The sequence below is a fragment of the Adelges cooleyi genome, unplaced genomic scaffold, assembly GCF_023614345.1.
Source record: "Adelges cooleyi isolate 19-005CV unplaced genomic scaffold, UGA_ACOO_1.1 ACOO_flye_CR_arks_rails_tigmint_CR_PRNA_8, whole genome shotgun sequence".
Taxonomy (NCBI): Eukaryota; Metazoa; Arthropoda; class Insecta; order Hemiptera; family Adelgidae; genus Adelges; species Adelges cooleyi.
In genome coordinates this window covers 5,301,128-5,314,944 of record NW_026096513.1, presented here as the reverse complement: position 1 = coordinate 5,314,944, position 13,817 = coordinate 5,301,128, and the positions used below count along the sequence as shown (strand labels likewise).

General features: G+C 30.1%; 2 protein-coding genes and 1 long non-coding RNA gene across 4 annotated transcripts; 1 reads left to right on the top strand and 2 right to left on the bottom strand.

The window, feature by feature from the left end:
• Window positions 1-117: 117 nt before the first annotated feature.
• On the bottom strand, window positions 118-1,451 carry LOC126845782 (uncharacterized). The gene is made up of 2 exons (XR_007686826.1): window positions 1,149-1,451; window positions 118-983 (listed from the first exon to the last, which is right to left on the bottom strand). It is a non-coding gene; the product is annotated as an uncharacterized LOC126845782 (long non-coding RNA).
• Window positions 1,452-1,575: 124 nt separating this feature from the next.
• On the top strand, window positions 1,576-8,277 carry LOC126845635 (leukotriene A-4 hydrolase). Of its 2 annotated transcripts, XM_050584416.1 has the most exons (14): window positions 1,576-1,709; window positions 4,697-4,766; window positions 5,397-5,512; window positions 5,592-5,725; window positions 5,811-5,922; window positions 5,990-6,058; window positions 6,136-6,357; window positions 6,427-6,567; window positions 6,642-6,848; window positions 6,904-7,045; window positions 7,290-7,461; window positions 7,518-7,751; window positions 7,817-7,921; window positions 7,981-8,277. In XM_050584416.1, the coding sequence occupies exons 2-14, from the start codon at window positions 4,712-4,714 to the stop codon at window positions 8,099-8,101; spliced, it is 1,830 nt and encodes a 609-aa protein (XP_050440373.1). In that variant the 5' UTR covers window positions 1,576-1,709; window positions 4,697-4,711; the 3' UTR covers window positions 8,102-8,277. The 2 variants fall into 2 exon arrangements, with proteins under 2 accessions (XP_050440373.1, XP_050440374.1); XM_050584417.1 differs by lacking the exons at window positions 1,576-1,709; window positions 4,697-4,766 and having other exon boundaries at window positions 5,411-5,512; window positions 5,608-5,725; window positions 7,981-8,276.
• A 1,559-nt stretch (window positions 8,278-9,836) lies between these two features.
• On the bottom strand, window positions 9,837-11,870 carry LOC126845636 (charged multivesicular body protein 4c). Its single transcript, XM_050584418.1, has 5 exons — window positions 11,488-11,870; window positions 11,226-11,403; window positions 10,739-10,853; window positions 10,534-10,669; window positions 9,837-10,072 (listed from the first exon to the last, which is right to left on the bottom strand). Exons 1-5 carry the CDS (start codon window positions 11,666-11,668, stop codon window positions 10,008-10,010), a joined length of 675 nt encoding a protein of 224 aa, XP_050440375.1. The 5' UTR covers window positions 11,669-11,870; the 3' UTR covers window positions 9,837-10,007.
• Window positions 11,871-13,817: the final 1,947 nt, after the last annotated feature.

Sequence of the window (13,817 nt, the reverse complement as noted above, 5' to 3'; positions counted from 1 at the left end):
GTTTTTACCACTGAAAATCACTGGTGCGACGCCCTCTTAATGGTAACAGCTGTTAACTTTTTTTTCAATTTGTCGTAGGGTCACAGAAATAGCAATAGTTGTTTACTGGCCTAAATGTATTAACTTTTTTTATTAAATATATATTTTATAATATGATACTACAGAACTATGGATAATTATAATTTTGTATTTTGAGATTAAAGTATAACAAATATTTATAACGTGTTTTGTAATGCAATTGAACACTAAATTGAGTTAAATTTTTTTTAAAAAACTGTATGTTTGTTGTAGTCTCTAGTCCGTGAAATTAAAAACGAACCCCAAGTCTGTAAAGTAATTTTTAGTCACATCATTTACAAGCAAATCAATTTTGATCTCCAATTTTTGTACGACATCAAATAAGTCTTCCTTCGTAGGATAATATCGATTCCCTTTTTTTCCATAAAAATATGTGTATACATCTTTTTCTTCAACGATCCACGGTTTATCGTACTCTGGTATAATACAATAGTTGTTTAACAAATCAACCAACGATTGGGTAGGCGTAGAACTGAGAAGTAGGTTAAGTCTCCTGTGTAAATCGCTTATTTTATCTATGTAGCAATAATCGTGTTCCCCCAGGTAATCGGACAGAACTGGTCTCAAGTCAGCTGATCTATCTTTATAAAATAACAAGTGCTGTCTAAATCTACTAATGCGGGTAAATGCGTTTCAAAATATTCTTGCGGAGCCAGTCGTTTTAAAAACCGCCACGCTTCATACATGTAGTCAAACATATACCAATTTTTTTGAAATTGTCTTATCACAGATTCAACTATATGCCAGGAATTTATTAAATCACCAAAATATTCAATAGAAAACTGTTCGTTTTTGACAAGATCCATTTGATTGGCTTGTACATTTTCTTCATCTGTCGAATGCGCCTTGTTGTATTCCCGTGCTCTTTTTCTACTCTTTTTTTCGGTCAAGCGACGTCTCTCCCTCTGGACAACATTTAAAACAGTTTTTGTCAAATAATTAAATTTGACCAACGCGTTTGCATAGACACACGATAACGAACACACAATAGTGTTATATTTTATCGCGAAGGAGTAATCGCTTAAAATTTCATTGGATTCTGCAATGTTTATCTCTGATACATCACTTACAGAGAAAGAGTTATTGCCTGTTGTACCAGGGAATCGAACCAAGCCGCTAATCTCGTCCCATCCTGGAGATTCTAAAAGCTTATTAATTGTTTCGTTTTTGTCGGTACAGAAAACATAATATTTTCGATCGTTAAATACCAAAGTCGAAACCAATAAAGTAATAAAGACGTAGAAAAACATGTTCTTTTGATGGAGTAAACTTGAGTGGAGATTTTTTTTTGTTATTTGCAACACTGATCTAATTGATGTAAATGCAAGAATGAAATATGAAAGATGTTATTATATTTTCAACTTAAAATTAAAGACAACGTATAAATTCAATTATTGCAGAAACCTAAAAAACTCTTTTCGTTTGCCTTATTCGCTATGTTATCAGCTGAATAAATAATAAAATACACGTAGTCTGTTGTTAGCGCTGAAGATGACAACATCGTTGTCGTAACACGTGTACGCATGAAGTGTATAATTTTTATGGTACACGTAGGTATTATTCATTTTGCTTTAGTGCAAAAAGAAAATATACGGTTTTGATTTTCCCAAAGTAATAAAACGACCAAATAGGTAAATTAATTTTTTTATTTTAATATATATTTTATAATAATATGATACTACAGAATTATGAATAATTATAATTTATATCGAGATTAAAGTGTAACAAATATTTATAACGTGTTTTGTTGTGTAATTGAACACTAAATTGACTTACATTTTTTAACTGTGTGTATTATTTTGGTCTCTAGTCCGCGAAAACAAAAACGAACCCCAAATCTGTGAAGTAATTTTTAGTGACATCATTTACAATCGATTTAATTTGGACTTCCAATTGTCGTACGACTGCAAATATTTCTTCGCTTGTAGGAATATATCCTTTTCCTCGTGTTTCAAAATAAGTTGGATATATATTATTATCTTCAACGACCCGTATTTTATGGTCCTCTGGTATAACGCAATAGATGTTTACTAAGTCATCTAACGATTCCAGATCGGTATGGCTGAGGAGTTTGTTGATTCTCCTGCTTAAATCGCTCAGGTTTTCTTCGGAATAGTTACCGCCTTCTCCGATGTACTCGGATAAAATCCGTCTCAAGTCTGCGGATCTATCATTATAGAACGACACGATTGTGTCGAATGCTATTACTTCGGGTAAATGCAATTCGAAATATTCATGCGGGGCCAGTAGTTTTAAAAAACGCAACGCTTGAAACATATGGTCAAACATCAACCAATTGTCCTTAAATTGTTTAATCACAGACTCGACCATTTGCCAGTAATCCGTTAAATCATTATCATTTTGACTAGAAGACGGTTGAATGTTTTCGTCAAGATCGTCTTCGTCGGCTTGTTCGTTTTGTTCGTCTGACGAACGCTCTTTATCTTTGGACACTTTTCTACACCTTTTTTTGCCACGTTTTCCGACTGACTTTTTATTCGATCTAATATCCCTCAAGCGACGTCTTTCCCTGAGCGAAATATTTCTAATGGTTTTGGTCAAATTGATAAAATTGACAAACGCATTTGCATGCAGACACGATACCGAATAAACGACCATGTCATATTTTATTTTGTAGTTGTCATCGTTTACAATTTTATCCTTTAATAAATCATCTACAGAGAAATCCTTATCTGGTTTATCGTGGAATCGGACTTTCAAGCTGCTAATGTTTTTCCATCCTTCAGATTCCAAAAGCTTATTGAGTGTCTCAATTGTTTCCTCTTTGTCGGCACAGAAAACAGATTTTCCATCGTTAAATACCAAAGTCGAAACCAACAAAGTAATAAACACGTTGAAAAACATTTTCTTTTGATGAAGTAAACTGAGTCGCGATATCTTTTTTTTGTGTTTTTGGTGACTGATCGATAAATGCCAGAATGAAACTAAGATGTTTTTAATGGTTTCAACTTACAGACAAAGACTACATATAAATTCAATTTTTTTTATTTTGCAGTAACCAAAAAAAAAACATATATTTTTTGTCATACTCGCTATGATATCAGCTGAACAAACAATACAATATACATATTATTACTTTCTTTGTCTTAGTGCTACTTTTTTTCGGCGCTCATTTTGAGCTTTATTAAAAGCACTTACAGGACATATTTAGTCATTTTTTTCTTCAAATGAATTATTATAAATGTACAGGGTGATTAAAGTTGTACATAACAGTATTGTTCAGTAAGGTTTTCAAGTTTTTCTTTGCACAATATTTTCCCTTCATTAGACACGATTCAATATGTTTTCAAATAACATAGGATATTTAGCTTAGTAAATTTCCTTAAGTATTTATTACTTCCTATATACATCAGGGACGGTTTTTATCACTCACCAAGGGGGGGGGGGGCTAATTGAAGTTCAAGAATTTACCTAGCTGTATTTTAAATCCAACAATAAAAAAATAGCTGGAAACCTAAATATTCAAATATCCATAAATATTAAATAACCATATTCTTCAATGACCATATTTTATAATAATTATTGATATATCATAATACTTGCCTTAAAAAAAAAATAGCTTAATCCCAAGAGGGGTGGGGGCTACTGCCCCCTTAAACCCGCCACTGATATACATACTCATAATACTTAAGTTACATTATGCATATAAATAATATTTATATTATATTATACATATTATTATGTAACTTTAAGTTTAAAAACTTAAGAACTAGATTTTGATTTTTTATTGTAAATTTGTCAAATGTAATAGGCACCTTCTTAAAAAAGTAATCTCCTAACCCTATTTAGATAGTTTATAAGCAAATAAATTATTTAAAACGTGTAATTTTTTAAATATATTTTTATTTTAAGTTTAAATATATTTTTACAAAAAAAAAAAAAACAAAAATCTGTTTCCCACATAACCTAGTAGAGTTGCCAAAGAACTCGTTTAACTTTACAGAATGGAAATCGGACCATCCTAAGTAGTCGAAATTTTGTCTGGCTTTTAATCTGATCTAAAACCATGGTTTAAGTCGAACACCATGCAATCTCCTTAACGATTATTATTAAAATAGATTTTCTGTGATTTGTCTGCGCATAAAAATGGATTGATTAAATTCGTTAAAAAAAATTAATTTTTACTGAGCTTTCTTACTAGTTTCACAGCCTTTTTCTTTGATCTATCGAAATTGACAGACGTTATCGCAACAGGTTACAATGTGATTATAATTCCGGTGGGGTATGGTAACATTGTAACAGGTATGCCAGCAACTCGTGTTATCAACACATCACATTACCGCTGCCGATGTGGTTTTCCCGTGGACGGCGGCCATTCTGATGTTATCACAAGTTGCAGGCGTACCATACAATTTTGTCACGGTAAACAGACGGAACCATTACGGTGATAACAGCTGATAAGCGATAACGGTTGAATGTGGTCTGATGATCGGTCGATTTTTTAGTAAATACTGATTAGTTTAGGCCAAGCCCGTCTGTCGATATATTTTGTTCAGTCGATCGAAACCGACTTATTATTGCAATTTTTTACTAATTATAAATTGTAAATTATAATTTAAATTTATACTATACATATATATATATATATAAAAAAAAGGGACAATCAATCAAAATGACAGCTGGGAAGAGGTTAAGTCCCAACGATCCAGGATCGTATTCCTTGCCTGGTAAATATAGAAATTATTATAAGTAAACATTATTTAATTCAACGAATTTATTCGATTACTATAATCAAGGGTTGTTATATTGTAATGTCCAAGAAGAGCATATGTCATGTAATTTTTCCTTCGAACATTTCATTCAATTTCTTTTTTTATTTTGCGTAAATTATTATACAAATTTCGACTTTGATGAAGTTAAGTAACCAAAAACTTCACTAGTTGCTTTGTTAAGTAAGTCATGTTATTTTAAAGTTACTACCATACATCTTTTTTTTTTTATATCGAAAGAAGTATTTTTAATTTTTTTTGCTCGGAAGCTGAATTTTTTGACAATTTCGGATAATGTATATTTTATTGATACTCAGCTTTAATTCATGTCTTACCTGTTAGTTTATTTGAAAAATAGTACTTACGCCGTAAATAAATAAATCAATTATTATATTGTCAATAACAATTGTAGAAATATATTGGTTCTTGGAAATTGTCAGTATCTAATAATTTGAAGTGGCCAGTAATTTCATTATTTAATCGCTAGGAATTAACTTAAGTGGGTACTTAAGTAATATTATTGTGTTATGTAATAATTTAGTTACTAATGGTAACTTATTTAAATCACAATTTTAACTAATTTTCCAGAACAAGTAGCGGTTACTCATATTGAAATACAATTGGAAGTAGATTTTTCCAATGAAAAACTGAAAGGTTTTGTAGACTTATCATTAAATAAGATTGACGAAAACTGCAATCAAGTGGTATGCCAAAAATAATGTCAATAGAAAAAAAATATAAGTATTTAAAAAATACCGGCTTGATAATAAAATACACTTTTAGATTTTGGATATTTTAGATATAAATATTGCAAGTGTCGTAAATAAAGATGACGGATCATCATTGGAGTATAACATTGGTGAGCGTTTGGATGTTTTCGGATCGAAAATGGAAATAAAAATACCACCCAATAAAAAGTAATTTTTCTTATTTTATTGAGAGCTGTATGTTTTTTAAAACATTTTTTTTTCTAACCATTGTGAATTTTGATAAAAATTTCAGTTGTGTTATCCGAATCACTTATGAAACATCAAAATGCGCTACTGCGTTGCAGTGGTTGTTGCCAGAACAAACTTTTGGTAAAATACACCCTTATCTATTCAGTCAAAACCAAGTATGTAGAAATTGTTATTTTTGAAATTTTAATCTTCTATAATAATATGAACTCGTCTATTGTGCAGCCTGCTCATGCCCGTTCCATGTTACCATGCCAAGATACTCCGTCGATAAAATCAACATATTCGGCCAAAGTATTAAGTTGTATTAGCATTAAGCTTGAACAAACCATGTAGTTGTAACAATCTTTTTTCGTTTTTTATCGTTTAAGATAACAGTGCCTAAACCATTAATGGCTTTGATGAGTGCAGTTCCAACGGAAACAGTCGATTGTGGTGACAAACGTCAATTCTTATTCCAGCAAACTGTTCCTGTTCAGTCATACCTAATAGCTATCGCTGTCGGCAACCTAGTTAGTAAGACTTTAAGTCCCGTGTCTAAAGTGTGGTGTGAACCCGAGTTGATTGACAAAGCGGCGTACGAGTTTGAGCAAGTAAATGAGACGATTGTGTTTTGTTCAACATTAGTTGTCTACTATTCAACAAAAAAACTAAAATTTTAGACTCCTGAATTATTAAAAGCCGCCGAAAAAGTATGCGGACCGTACGTTTGGAAAATTTACGACATTCTCGTTATGCCGCCTTCATTTCCTTTTGGCGGCATGGAAAATCCCTGTTTGACTTTTGTTACTCCCACATTAATAGTGAGTAGTAAATTAATATATTATTGAATTTTACAATATGTTTTTAATGTGTTAATTTGTTTTCGATAAATTAGGCCGGCGACAGGAGTCTTGTTAATGTCGTAGCACACGAAATTGCACACAGTTGGACTGGCAACTTGGTTACAAATTGTAATTTCGAACATTTTTGGTTGAACGAAGGTTTTACCGTTTACGTTGAACGGAGGATAAACGGTTTATTGAAAAATGAAAGTTCCAGGGAATTTGCTGCTCTCGAGGGCCTCGAAGACCTTAGACAAGCTGTAATATCATTAAACGTGTGTTTGTAATTAGTTTTAACGTTAGTTTTCCTCTTAGGTCGATGTTTTGGGTTCCGAAAATCCATTAACTAAATTGGTGGTCGATTTAACTGGAATTGATCCCGACGATGCGTTTTCGACTTGTCCGTATGAAAAAGGACACACGTTTCTATTTTGGTTAGAAAAGCTTTTCGGTGCCGGTATGATATCACGTTTATGTGGATTATATAGCATTATACATATTACCAGTGTTTGAAGAGAATTTTCTGAGAAATTACAAGAACGCAAGATATTTTTTTTTGAAGATAATTAAGATATTTCTTTACAGAGTTTATTTTGGCAGTGAACGCCAACGAGCTCATATTTTTAACGAATGTTCCAAATATTGTTGTGTATTTAAATTATTCCGTTATTAATAATTTAATTTAATTTAAAATTTTTCAGATAAATTCAATTTGTTTTTCAAAAGTTATGTGGATAAGTTCAAGTACAAGTCTATTAGTACTAATGATTTCAAGTCGTATTTATTATCTTATTTTCAAGACGATGACAAATCTTTGCAAATCGATTGGGATTTATGGCTGGACACGCCAGGAATGCCGCCAATAATACCACAGTAAGTGTTTTTTTTTCCAACGAGTAATGTTTTATTTACCGTTTGTTTGTATTTAGTTACGATACAAGTCTCCAGGATGCATGTGTAGCTCTATTGGAGCGTTGGACAAAATGGGATGAATCGGGTGAAGAACCGTTCAATAAATCTGATTTGATCGAATTTGAAACCAACCAAACAGTGCAGTTTTTAGCACTTCTTTTGAAAGTCGACAATATGACTTTATCCAAAATCAAAGCTATGCAAAAAGCGTACAATTTTAACGGTTCTCGTAATTGTGAAATACTGTTAAGGTAATAATTACAATAAAAACAAATCTAAATAATTTTCCTTGATTTTTATCGATTCTAAATTTTAGATGGTTGAGGACATGTATTAAGGTGAAATGGTTGGAACAATTAGAATGGGTCTTTACATTCATCAACCATTCTGGCAGAATGAAATACGTTCGACCAATATACAGGTAAAATACATTGTTGGTAATTAGAATAGTGTTAATAAGACTTCAAAATTTGATTTCAGAGACCTGTACGCATGGCAAGAAGTTCGAGTGCAAGCAATTGAAAATTTCGAAAAAAACAAAACGTCTATGATGTATGTTTGTCGTCACACAGTGGCCAAAGATCTCCACTTAAGGGATTAATTAGCTCATACCATTATGGTATGTGTCTAATACTCATGTGACGAGTACTTAGAGTACAATTTTTCATACTCGTATTGCGTAGGAATTTTGTGAGATACGTGTTCTTTGTATGTATTAAAAAATATATATATATATAGTTTTTATAAGGTTATGCAATAAAAAATGTTAACAGTTAAAAATTAATAAAAACAATAAAGTAATTAAATCTAAATTCGCTTTATATGTATGTTAAAAATAATTGGAAATGTGGAAAATAGACTATCGATTATTGGAATAAAAATTGAGCTTAGGAAGTTTTAAGGCTAGGAGCTGGCACTCAGCAGACGACATACCAATAGTTGCCGAGAATGAAGAGACTTGGGTAATAAGCAGAAAAAAATCCATCTAAATGGATAAGAAATTACTTTTCATCCTAGGGTGAATTTGAAAGAAAACAACCTAAATTACTGAACGGCAGACAAAAAAAATATCTCTGCTGGTATTTTATGCTAGTAAATTGTTAAACTTTATAGAACCTACTTAAGAACGCCTCATTACTGTGATTAATGTATACAGATTTTATAGTTGTATAAAAGAAAAAAACGCATACTACATAAGTACAGTGAATTATGTAAAATAATTTAATTCAATATGGTAAGACTTGAATAGACCGTCAAATCGAAAGTAGCAGTTTTAATTTTCATTAAAATTCACAAACACGCACTTGAGTATATATTATGAACATTAGCCAGTCCAAAATGGATTTATTACTAAAATTAACAGTTTAAATAAGTATAGTACAAATAAATGTTTAGTACACAAGTTGTTTTTAAATTATGTCAATTTGAAAGCCGAAAATAAAATTATCAATTTATTTAATAATATTTAGCATAGGACCAGTATAATAATAAAATATTAATGGCATACATTTTATGCTATTCAACAATCATACATCTACGATAATTTGCAAACTATACTAGAAAGCGTTCCCGTTTCAACATCAATTATAAAAATATAAATCAAAGTATCCCTGCTGAGAAAAATATATTTATTTTCCCAATTTGTTATTAACCATTGGTAATCCTACTTTACATGTTACGTAAACATTCACGTATGAAAAATATTAAATAATAATAAAATTAAAATTACTTTTTAATTGAATTTGGTAATTAAGCGTGATAAACTCTACTTTAGATCTAAAGTACAACTTTTACCAAACTTTTAATAGAAAAATTGCTAATAATAAATAATATAAAGAAACAAATTTTGTTGGGTATTACATAAATTCAAATATATTTAAACTGTAAAATAATAATAATAATTAAAAAAGAAAAACTATGCATTACCTAAAATCACAAATAGTGTTAGGCAAAAAAATGCATATACATATAAATATATATGATGCAAATATATTTCAATAAAAGTAATTACAAAATAATTATAAATAGAAATCATAGCCTACGATATTCCTACTCACTTTTATGTTACCTCCATTACATGTTTGTTTTCATGACACAATACAATAGTATGTACAAAAAAGATAGTACACGGTTGAGTTAATTATTTATGGAAAATGCGAAGGGTTAACCGGCTAAATTGATTAGAAAAATTGGCTTTATTTTTTAAACTTCTGTTACGTTAATATAATTTTTAACAAGGTTATTAAACTATTAGAACAAGTAAAATATTTTATTCTAACTTTACTAGATACAGAAGAAAAAAAAAGGAAGAAGGTAGTTGTACAAATATAAACAAATTGGGCGGTAATAATAAATTCGTGTTAAAACAGTAAATGCCTCACCTCTATGTATAAAATAATAATAGTATATTGTACTGATAACTTTAAATTTGTTTAAAAATGTTATAATTGTTTTATTTTTTATTTATAATATGATTACCGCTAAATGGATTGTAGCAATATATGTTTTTACGAAGCCCATTTGGCTAATTCTTTCATTTCATCGTCATCGTCTTCCACAACTTTTGTTTTTGCTAAAACATTATACAATTGTTATAAATATCATAAAGACAAATTCAAAACACAACTGAGTGAAATCGCAGATTTCATTTTAGTGCCTATACTATCAGAACTTAACTACAGATCCTTTGTTTTTGACTCGACAGATAAAACAAACACGACATTACATATTATTATCAACACATTCCGTAACACAGGCCACTGGACAACAGACGATGAGTTACGTCCATAAGCCGACTAATTTATTTACCAATCAATGGAAATTCATTGATTTTTGTGTAGACACTTTATTCATAAATCCTTATGGCTCATGGCTTTTGTTAGTGGAATAATTAAATCTGACTTATTCTCCAGCATTAAGTACAATATTAATTATTATTTAACATAAAAAAATTACCGATATTGTCCAAATGGTCCGTGTTTTGGTGGCTTATTTACAAAAAAGTTACTATACATAAAATAAATAAATACGTACCTTTGCTTCTTCCGCCAGGCTCGCTGGTTGGAACAGCGGGAGTTGGCAAATCTGATAATGGTGTCTTGCCTGTATTCAATAGTTCTTTGTCCAGTTCTTCTTGTTCTAATTGATCTAATTCCTTTTGTAGATCATCCTATAATCATATTAAATCATATAAATCGATTGTTCCATTTGACATTTTTTTTTTAATATCAGTTCTTACATCGTCTACATCAATACCAATGCCACTTGGATTGGAAATAGCTTCCGAAATTTCCTTTGATAATTCTTGTGATTCCGCTATGTCATCCATCATATTATGAACATCATCTACATTCCTGTAATAGGGCATAATAATAATAATGCTTTAGCAGGAAAAAACATCAAACATATTTTGGTTCCAACAAGTTTCATACTTGTTGTTAAAATGTTAACCAAAAGAAAAGTTAATCAATTTTACAGATCTATTCGACATCCACACATGAAGGTCTTATAATGATAAGAGATAATATAGTAATTTATTAATAAGAGAAAAAAATATAAGAAGCCGACAATAGCAGCTGCTATTTTCAGTAGTAGGCAATTGAATTAGTAAGGTTCAAAGATTTTAGTTGGTCGACATTGATATGCAAAACGACTATTTATTATGGTTAAAAATTCTAGAGCCAAATAATATTGTGTATGTATCGAATACTAAAACGACAACGTACATATTTTGATGTGCTGTCTTAAGTGCGTCGGCAGCCGTTTTCATAGTAGTCAAAACAGCATTATTTGTGTTGGCGCCTTCTAGAGCGTCTCGTTGTGTTTCAATTGTTAACATTGTGCCATCTATTTGCTCCAATTGTTGCTCATAGCGTTTCTTGCGTTTCAACGCCTGTATTGCCGCTGTTGATCGAACACAATGAAAATAATCAATGGCAGCCTGAGGATTTTATACGTTTTTTTTTTTTTATAGATTAGACGACTTACCTCGTTTATTCGTGGTGCCATTCTTTTTGGCTATTTCCAACTCTTGGTCGATTTTCTTTTGCAAGAACTCTTGTTTCTTGATCAACAACTCCTCCGTGGCCCTCAGCTTTTGAATGGCATCCTCGGTAGAAGGGCCTTTTTCTTCCTTTTTGCCACCGAATAGTTTACTTAGGAAGCTCATTTTGACGGGATCGACTACGGCAACAATTTAAAAAAACAGGTTCGACTTTCAACAGACGGCGAACATTCTATTCCACGAGCACAAAACGTCAATAAATTAACGCACAAACACAGATCTTAATAATAATTATTATATTATAAGACGTACGCGTCGGACTTGGTAACTTGGAAATATAATGTTATTTTTTTTTATTGTTGTCGTTCATTAGTCATCTGTTTTCCCACAAAAGTGATCCGAGGAAAATTGAACGTAGGTCCGTAAGTGTGATAACGCTCGTCCAAAGACGCTGTATAAGAATTCATGGAAGAAGTTATAGGTGTTTTTTTTTTTTTAACTGTCATTATTCATAATCATAGACCCAGCTATAAAGAATTAAATACAGCATAATTATTTATAGGTATTGGGTATTATTTCTTAATAATTGTAACTCAATGTTCATAACATTACGATTTAGGGTAGGCGTGGCGCCGTTTTCCCGCCCTTGAGAAAATATTCGAATTTTAAACGCACTCACAAGACAAAATAAAAAGGTATGTCGGCATTTTGCGAACACAAAATGAAAATTTGTGTAGAAAATGATAACACGCAAGAAGTTGCCAATACCTATTTAATTATCCAAGTTAGCACATTAGGTATAATTATTATAAAATGTCACACGAGCATAATCGTGGTTAAATAATAAATAATATATTACATTATAACAAAAGAATTATTACATAAAAATACTTATAATATCATGATAAAATACATTTATTTTGTCATAGATTATGGATAATATGATATTCGACTTTAAAGATTATAGGTACTTAACAATTTTGTAATTTGCTTACACGGTTGTCAGTGGTCTGCATTTTTTATTATTTATCAACAAAATGCCTTTTTTTTTATACAATTTGTTGTGAAAATTTGGATTGAATGGTAATACCAAGTATTATACACCAGCAAAAGGAACTGATTATTCATCCAGATAAGCCCATCGGTTTGAGATGTAACTTGTTACAAAATACACACCAAAAGAGTTTTCTATTGGATTCTATAATATAAAATATAATATTGGTTTGAACAATTTCACTAATTCTATAAAAATATATTTGAATAATAGGTACAACAAGGTTGTTAAAAAAATAACGATTACTCATTATTTTAAAGATAAATTAATTTCGGGTAATAATTTTTTTGATGTATGAAAACAAAATTAATTTTTTATCACAAAAAGTTGACCGAAGAAATTCCGAAAATCAATTGTAAAACAATTGGGTAAATACAATGTATTTAAAAATATAGTCTTTAATAATCTTAATTATAATGATAAAATCATAAAAGAATGAATCTTTCTCGCACTGCTAACGTACATAAACGCATTAGAATGTATTAAAAATTGTACATGAAACAAGATTTTTCGTAACATGAAATGTGCAATTCAAATGGTTCATATAATACATTAAAGTTTTTTGAGAGTAGGTAACATTTTAAAGTTAAATGATTAAGTTAGGATAGGTTAATAATAGCCCTTATTGGGTCATGAATCTACAAAGTAATCTACATAAATCATAGTATTATACTTTTTTAAACAGTAATATTATAACTAAACTGATATACTTTGCATATTATGTAGATATATAATATAATATAATAAAGTATAATATTTTAATATTTAATTTTTGTAACATTTCGGTCAATAATGAGGGCAACAATTATTTAGTACGTAGTAATAATATTATATAAATAAAATTGTAAATAAAATATCACTGCATAGAACCGCAAATATTATGTATATGTGTGAAGAAATATTGAAATAATGTATTTTATAATTAATATTATTCTGGAAAATATTTTACACTGCGGTATTTGAAAGAAATAAGTATTCAAGCGGAACACCTACTAAAAAATATAAATATATTAGTTATTGAAAACACACAAATCTACTTTTTAATAGAATATTGATTTATTTTATTCAATTTTAATTTTAATTACATAAATTGTTAATTTTTTTTATTAAAGACTTATTTTAATGATTAACCATGTATTTTTCTATAATCTGTGTTAATTTGTTTGATATATCCTAACATATTCTAACTGTATTGAGTCAGTGTACGCATTTTATTATCAAGGTATTACTGAAAACCTATACATTTACTTTAACTTAACT